At 49.0% G+C, this 8,513-nt stretch overlaps 1 protein-coding gene and 1 pseudogene across 1 annotated transcript; both read left to right on the top strand.

Annotated features, from left to right (window-relative positions):
* The first annotated feature begins 692 nt into the window (after positions 1–692).
* On the top strand, positions 693–3,605 carry LOC129401639 (patr class I histocompatibility antigen, A-108 alpha chain-like). Its single transcript, XM_055124365.1, has 7 exons — positions 693–759; positions 1,054–1,320; positions 1,477–1,755; positions 2,327–2,602; positions 2,720–2,837; positions 3,243–3,289; positions 3,601–3,605. Exons 1-7 carry the CDS (start codon positions 693–695, stop codon positions 3,603–3,605), a joined length of 1,059 nt encoding a protein of 352 aa, XP_054980340.1.
* Positions 3,606–7,525: 3,920 nt separating this feature from the next.
* Positions 7,526–8,197, top strand: LOC129401931 (U2 small nuclear ribonucleoprotein B''-like; annotated as a pseudogene).
* Positions 8,198–8,513: the final 316 nt, after the last annotated feature.

The following is an 8,513-nucleotide window of genomic DNA, read 5'->3' as shown; positions in this document are numbered from 1 at the left end:
ATTCTGTCCTAGTGAAGGCATTCCCCTAAGAGATAGAACTATACCCCCTATGGATTGTAACCACACCTTTAGATAAGCCCCAGGCTGCTGGGGGACAGGGAGATTTAAGGTAGCTGTATGAGGGGGCAGGGGGAGAGTTCCAGAGGAGAGTGTATAGAGGGAAGATTGGAATAAACTGCAAGTGAGACCAACCATCTTGGCTCCGTTCCTTCCATCGCCTGCCACATCTTCGCCATCAACCTCCCCGGGGTGGGGGAAGCGGCTGGAGGCTACTGAACTCGGGTGGCGGGAGAGACAGCTGCTGCCCTAGGCCCTGTGCCTGGCTCGGTGCGGTGAGGCATCCCTTTCCTCGCCCGCGCCTTTTCTTTTTATTTTTATACAGGACACAGTGCGACAAAAATCAGGTGAGGGAGCAGGTGAGAGGGCGAAGTCCCAGGTCCCAGGTGTGGCTCCCAGTGTCCCCAGGGTGGTGCTGGGGGCGGGAGATCAGACCTGGGGATTCCTGGTCTCCCCAGAGTTTCACTTCTCCCTCTGCAACCTGTGTCAGCGCCATCTGCCAGGTTGGTGAAGCCTCACCAATCCTCACTCCCATTGGGCATCGCTGTCTAGAACAGTCAATCAGCGGCCGCGACGCTCCAGGTTATAAACTGAGGCACTCGCGAGGGAGTCAGAACCCGTTTCCTTCCTTCAGTATGTGGGACCCGCGATCCCTCCTGCTGCTGCTCTCCGGGGCCCTGGCCCTGACCCAGACCCGGGCGGGTGAGTGCGGGGTCGGGAGGGGAGTTCGTTGCGGGGGGGGGGGGGGGGAGGGTGGGGACTGCCAGGCACTGATGTGCAGGACCCCGAGAAGGAGTTTCTCCGGTTCCCTGCCCGGACGCCCCCAAATGTTCCTACTTGTCCCCCCAATCCCTAACTCCCCCCGCGCCCCTAAGTCTCGCCCTTCTTGGTCCCTCCCCGCTTCCCGTCTCCCGAGCCCCCTCCCTTTCCCTCACCCTGGCCCCGTGGCGCGCGGGGGGCGGGTCGGGCCCTGTCTCACCCCTTCCCCTCCCCCAGGCCCCCACTCCCTGCGGTATTTCAACACCGCCGTGTCCCGGCCCAGCGGGGAGCCCCGCTACATCGAAGTTGGCTACGTGGACGACACGCAGTTCGAGCGCTTCGACAGCGACTCGGCGAGTCTGAGGATGGAGCCGCTGGCGCCGTGGGTGGAGCAGGAGGGACCCGAGTACTGGGAGCAGCAGACGCGGAACGCCAAGGGCTCCGCACGGAGTTTCCGAGTGAACCTGAACATCGCGCGCGGCTACTACAACCAGAGCGAGGCGGGTGAGCGCGGCCGGGCAGGGACGAGCCGACACGGGGAAGGGCCGGGTCGCCCCGAGGCGGGTCCGAGCGTCCCCGAGGCTGAGGGACCCGCCCCGGACCCTTGACAGGGAGGCGTCGCGGGGACCGGTTCTGAGTTAATCTGTGCGGGCGGGTCAGACTCTCACACCCTCCAGCTGATGTACGGCTGCGACTTGGGGTTCGACGGGCGCCTCCTGCGCGGGTACTGGCAATACTCCTACGACGGCGCCGACTACATCGCCCTGAACGAGGACCTGCGCTCCTGGACGGCGGCGGCGGGCACGCAGGCTTGGAGAACCCAGCGCAAGTGGGAGCAGGCAGGTGGGGCTGAGCATGAGAGGAACTACCTGGAGGGCAGGTGCGTGCAGTCTCTGAAGAGATACCTGGAGAACGGAAAAGACACGCTGCTGCGCACAGGTACTGGGTCCCCGGTGTTGATGACCCCTGACCTTCCCTGGGAGGCGGGGGGGGGGGGACTCCCCACAGGGGGCACATAGTGGGGTTCAGTGTCCGAACAGCGCCCCTTCTTCAGTCAGGAGAGGGACTGACACGCCTGGTTTCCATGTTCTGTACCACAGAGACCCGCCCTCCCCTCAGGCCACCCTGTGTCCTCAGGACCCTGATGTTACTCGGTTTGTGTGTTTGGGGGGGTTGGGGGGGAGAGGGAGGGGCGACATTCTCTGAAATAACGAATATGGCTTCCCTGGGACCCGGCAGCCATCTGTGAACTCTCTCAGATCTCAGCTCTGGCTCCTGCTTCTCTCAGTCCCTCACCCTCCACCCAGGGCAGGACAGAGTCAGTGTCTCCTGAGAGACCCGAACCTCCTTCCCTAACCCCATTCAGGAACTTTCCAAGGAATTAGGATTTTACCCAGTTTCTCCAGCCAAGCTTGTGTCTGGATTTTTACCTCCTTTGCAAACCAATTATCCTGTTCAACCTCATTGTGGAAGTGACACAAAATGTGAATTTTTTCAATTTTCTCCTCAGAACCCCCCAAAAGACACATCACCCACCACCCCTTCTCTGACCAGGACGTCACCCTGAGGTGCTGGGCCCTGGGCTTCTACCCTGCCGAGATCACCCTGACCTGGCAGTGTGATGGGGAGGACCTGACCCAGGACACAGAGCTGGTGGAGACCAGGCCTTCAGGGGATGGAACCTTCCAGAAGTGGGCGGCTGTGGTGGTGCCTTCTGGAGAGGAGCAGAGATACACGTGCCGTGTGCAGCATGAGGGGCTGCCGGAGCCTGTCACCCTGAGATGGGGTGAGGAGGGGGACGGGGCACAGAGCCTGTTCTCAGGGAATCAGGGTTGGCCCCCTGGGGAACTGTTGAGTGTCAGGCTGGGTCTGGGGTCACACCCTCTCCTTCCTCCCTTCCCAGAGCCCCCTTCTCAGCCCACCCTCCTCACTGTGGGCCTCATTGTGGTCCTGGCTCTTGGGGCTGTGGTCGCTGGAGCTGTGGTGGCAGCTGTGATCTGCAGGAGGAAGCGCTCAGGTAAGATGGGGGTAGTTTGGGGGGGATTCTGTCCAACATGGCAGGTCTTGAGTCTTGTCCCACTTTGGGGGTCTCCCCCCTGTATTAGTTCTCCTGCCCAATTAGCGGGAGCACCACCCGCCCCCGTGCTGTTGCTCACACTCCCCTGTGTGTGCCGCTCTCAGGTTTCCTCAGGAAAGACACATTCACCTCCATAAGCTGAGCATGAACCTGGTTCCCAGGGTCACAGGGACTGTCCCTGTGAGCACAGACCGCCAGGCGAGGCTGGTCAGTCCAGGAGCGTCTCCTTCCTGCGTGTTTCCTAGTCCTGCCCTCAGTCTTCAGAGTTCTGACGCTTCCCGGGGGTCCGGGCCTAGAGAGCTGCTCTGTGGGCTCAGGACCCAGTGCTCTCCCCGACCTTCCCTGGATGTTTCCTTCCCACAGGTGGGAAAGGAGGACAGTACACTCAGGCTGCAAGTAAGTGTGGGCAGGGCTGGGGCCCTGGAATCCTGGGGACAGAGACCAGAGCCCTTGGATCCTCCTCTAGTCCCACCCCCTGGGGCTCTGACCTTGGCCTGTTTGTTCCTCTCCAGACAGCAACAGTTCCCAGGGCTCTGATAAGTCTCTCTCGAACCCTAGAGGTGAGACTCTGGAGGCTGGAGTGGGTGGGATTGGGCAGAGGGGACAGCACTGGGTTTGGGGGTTCTTTGAGCGGGATGCTGGGAGCTTGCTCAGGATGTCACCACTTCTGTCACTCACCTGAGTCTCTTCATTCTTTTCTCTCACAGTGTGAGACAGCTGCCCCGTGGGTTCCTCACATCCCAGTGTTGTGCCTCAAGAACTGCTGATTCTCCTTCTGCCCTGGGACCTGAGTGTGTCTGTGTCCTGTCTTACACTGTGAGGGGGGAGACTGGCCCTTCCCTGCCCACCAGACCCTCCACACTGACCTGTGTTCTCTTCCCTGATGCTCTGGGCTGTGCCAGCAGAGACAGGACTCAGCCGTCCCCATCTGTGTTAGCTTCTTGTTTTCCTAAATAGTTTCTCCCTTACTGAAATCAGCATCTGATTTGCATTTTTCTAATTCCTGTTTTGTGGGGTTGAGGGTTAATAAAGGAAATCCCTGAAATTTGAGAAGAAAAATATAAAAATCTTGAGACCTTCCATGTGTTTTCTGTTTTGATTTGAGTCTGACTGGTGACCAGAGAGGCTGTGAGGGAAAGGGAGGGGACAGAGGTGTGCCCTGTCTGTCTCTGTCTCAGTCATTGTGGGTTTGATGCACCTCCATGTCCTTTGTTGCTTTGGGGGAGGGGCGCAATCCTGGTTCTGCACTCATGGGTCACTCCTGGCAGGCTCAGGGAACCATATGGGGACCAGATCAGGTTGGCCACATGCAAGGTAAGCGCCTCCCCTTATACTGTCGCTCAGGCTCCCTCTAACCCCTGTATCATCTCCTGAAGTCCCAGTGTGTTCTATTTTAAAAATTTCTAAATTCTGTATCCCAGAGATTGTGTGATCCACAACAAACCCTAACAGAATGAGAACATAAATTTTTTGTTGTTGTTGTTCAGCAATAAAATCTGTTTATTTTATTTTGTTTCTTTTACCCCTTATGAGATAGTGGGGAATAGGGATTGGAAAGGATAAATTGTTACATAGTAGGTTCAACTAAAACTATTACTAAGGTTTTTGTCCATAGGTTAGGTAGACTAAATGAACAGATTTTCTTTTTTTTTCTTTTTTTTTTTTTAAATCTTTTATTAGTGAATTACTGTGAGGTACAGTTACAAACTTAGGAACTTTCGTTTTTGCATTTCAGTCATACAGTGATAGTTTACCCATCCCTACACCAGTGCTAAATACGGGAAGTTTTTTTTTTTTTTTTAACAACACGCAGTAAGAATTTATTCATATTAATAACTCCATTTGTCATGGGGGTTGTTGCTTAGATGTATGGGATGGCACATGCATGCTGGCTCTCTGAGGTTACACAGGTGCTGACTCTCTGAGGTTACACAGGTGCTGGCTCTCTGAGGTTACACAGGGCTGGCTCTCTGAGTGAACAGATTTTCTTACAAAATGATTTTCCAGATTTTTAAAATTTCATGGGAGTAGTGCAACACAATGCACATAACATCTTTAGATAAACCCAGGTTTAATCACTGTTTTTTGTTTACTGGTATTTTTTAAATTTATTTATTTTTAATTAGTGAATCACCGTGAGGGTACAGTTACAGATTTATACACTTTTGTGCTTATGCTTCCCTCATACAAAGTTCAGGAACCCATCCCTTCACCAGTGCCCATTCTCCACCACCAGTAAACCCAGCATCCCTCCCACCCTCCCCAATCCCATCTCCCCCCACCCCACGAGAACATAAAATTGTATTGTAAATTTTAACTTCGGTTTACAAACAAGCGTCAATTGCCTCAAACTGCAAGTGCTTCCCTTGGGCAGAGCCTCACCCATGAGTAAACTTTCTCCTTGGCCTCGGGCTGCATTTGTAGCCGCCCAACATGTCTTCCCTCACACCTAATATTCCAGGAGTAGCACATTTAGTGGGGTTTAAAGGAGAAGGCAACCGATCTTAGAGGGAAATATATTTTTACAGACATGTATATACATGTATACACAGACATGTATATACATAATATATATATTGTATTTATTTATTATTTTCACTCCTCTCTGTTTTTAAGAGTTGGGGCGGAGGGGCAGTGCACAATATTCTGTGACCTGATTTCCAGAGACCAGCTCTATTCAGGAGTCCATCACTGTTGCCTCATTAGAATAAAGATGCTCCTATTCCACTCCAAATCCCCTCAAATTCATGAAGTTTCAGGAGCCCTGTGTCAGGAAGCATAGGAAAAGACAAATATTAGAACTGAATATGTGTCTAAAACTTTGACCATTGAGGAAATTCCAAGAGTTCTAAAGGCTCTCTACCAGAAATGGGAATGAAGCAAAAATGTGTGTGTTACTATAAACCTCAAAATCACAACTTCAGTTGAGATAATTGGGCAGAATCCCAAGCTTACCCACCACATCCCTCACTTTCACATAGAACATCTGCCTTGGCTAAGTCCACACATTTCTGGAATGACCCTCTCAATTGTATTTCAACTGTCCTTTAGTTCTCTCTGCCCGTCCTCTAAAGGTTATTTTTGAGGATATACTTTAAAAAGCTCATATGTAAAGCTGGTTAATAATCCTGGGACTCTCATACTTTTATAGGGCATCTATGACAAAAATTCCCTTCTTAGGGCTTCCCCTAATAAATTCCTTCTGAGTTTAACCTCATCTTGGCTTCACTTAGAGGATGTAGACTGGACTATCAAAGCCATTTCTGTTGCTACACCAACACCAATGTTTGATTCAATCCTTTAGCTCCTTTGTTTCCTTAGATTCTTCTGTCACCATCTGATTTTACTTGGTTTTATCTCTTTGAGCTAATAGAAAATTGTTCTTCCAAGCCACCAATTTTAGGATTATTTGTTACAAAGTAATAAGTATTAATAAGGTTTTCTTGTTTCTGCTGTTCTATAGATATTACTTCCATTGACTTTGTTTCCTGAGCCTTGTAACTGTTATTCATATTAGCTTCAGTTTCTTCTCTTCTACTTCTTCCTTTTACTTTTTAAATGTATTTTTTCTTTTCCTTTCTTTTTTTTTTCTTTTTGGGTCACACCCGGCAATGCACAGGGGTCACCCTGGCTCTGCATTCAGGAATTACCCCTGGTGGTGCTCAGGGGACCATATGGGATGCTGGGAATCGAACCCGGGTTGGCCGCGTGTAATGCAAACGCCCTCCCCGCTGTGCTATCACTCCAGCCCCAAAACTGAGAGGAGCCTTTTTTTTTTTTTTTTTTTTTTTGCTTTTTGGGTCACACCCAGCGATGCTCAGGGGTTACTCCTGGCTTTGCACTCAGGAATTACTCTTGGCAGTGCTTGGGGGACCATATGGGATGCTGGGATCGAACCCGGGTCGGCAGTGTGCAAGGCAAACACCCTACCTGCTATGCTATCGCTCCGGCCCCTTCTTTTCCTTTCATTGACATTATAATGACAGAAGTAAGAAGTGCGTGCTTGTACATGTGTGTTTGTGTGTATGTTGAGGTACAACTGTCACAAACATATCTGTTTTAATATATGATGAAAAGGGGGATATATTTTGAGGAAATAAGTGTTACATGAGTGGCAGAAATGTAAATTTCCCCGTAAAAGGAAGAATAAGGAGCTGGAGTGATAGTACAGTGGGTAGGGCATTTGCCTTGCATGCTGCTGACCTAGGTTCGATTCCCATGATCCCATATGGTCCCCTGAGCACCATCAGGAGCAATTCCTGAGTGCAGAGCCAGGAGTAACCCCTGTGCATCGACAGGTGTGACCCAAAAAGCAAAAATAATAATAATAACAATAAGGGGTAATATTTGCAAATATTTCTACTTTCATACTAAAATAATATAAGGCATATTTCATATTTTAAAAATATTTTCTCATTCAATGAAAAATTTGTTCAATGTATTATTAAAAAAATAATAATAGCATCTTTACTCTCAAGGATGGCTAATAAAATAGTAAAGAGTGCTATAATTGGGCTAAAGATAAAAATTGTGTGCTAGTCAAGCCTCTTAAGAATTGATGTAAACAGTTGATGTTTTGCCCTGCGCTCCTGCCTGCTGTCTCCTGGGTGTTTGAAAAGTTTGACTCAAAACATGGATATTAGACCAAATTGTACAATTTCTATCAATAATATGAATGACAAAATTTAGAAAGAAAGACTACAGACATGCCTATATACCCTGTTTTCTCAGTTTGGCCCTGAGGTAGATATTGTGGCTTTAAAGACCATGAAGATGAGGGGACAAGCTTTTGTTATGTTTAAGGAACTTGGTTCATCCGCTAATGCCTTAAGGCACTTACAAGGATTTCCATTTTGTGGTAAAGGAATGTGAATCCAGAATGCAAAAATAGGTTCTGATATAATATCTAAGATGCGTGGCTCTTTTGCTGAGAGAAAAGAAGAAAAAAAAAGGAAAAAGCCAAAACTGTGGAGCAGACTGCAGCAATTGTAAATAAGAAGCCCAATCTGGGAACCCAAATTCAGCTAATACACAAGGAAATTAGCACAAAATCCTCAGGTTCCTGACTACCCTTCAAACTATATTTCATTCCTCAATAATTTACCAGAAGAGACTAATGAGATGTTATCCATGCTGTTTAATCAAGTCCCTGGTTTTAAAGAAGTGCGTTTGGTACCTGGAAGAGATGACATTGCTTTTGTTGAATTTGAAAACGATGGTCAGGCTGGAGCTGCCAGGGATGCCTGAGAGGGATTAAAGATCGCACCATCCCACGCCATGAAGACTACCTGGACCAAGAAATAACATTTGAGATTGTTGTGTTTAAAGGACTTGGTGTTATTTATAGGTTGTTTTTCTTTTTTTAGGTAGCATTTGTTCTGGGCATTGTGATAACTGGAGATGGATGAGAGAGGAAGGAAGAGTGAAATTTTCGTGGAGTTAAGATTACCTAGTCTTCTGAGGTTGGAAATGTGTAAGGCCTTAGTTTTATACAATAAGCCTTTATTTGTATTCTATGTCAAAAAAAGAAAAGTTGATGTTTTACTCTGTGTATATCTTTATAATTATTTTAAAAGCAGCAGTCTTATATAGTTAATTAAATACTTTCACACTGCAATCT

This window comes from Sorex araneus, chromosome 2, assembly GCF_027595985.1.
Source record: "Sorex araneus isolate mSorAra2 chromosome 2, mSorAra2.pri, whole genome shotgun sequence".
NCBI classification, from domain to species: Eukaryota; Metazoa; Chordata; class Mammalia; order Eulipotyphla; family Soricidae; genus Sorex; species Sorex araneus.
Note: the sequence above shows the minus strand (reverse complement) of the source record. Positions and strands in the feature narration are given on the sequence as shown.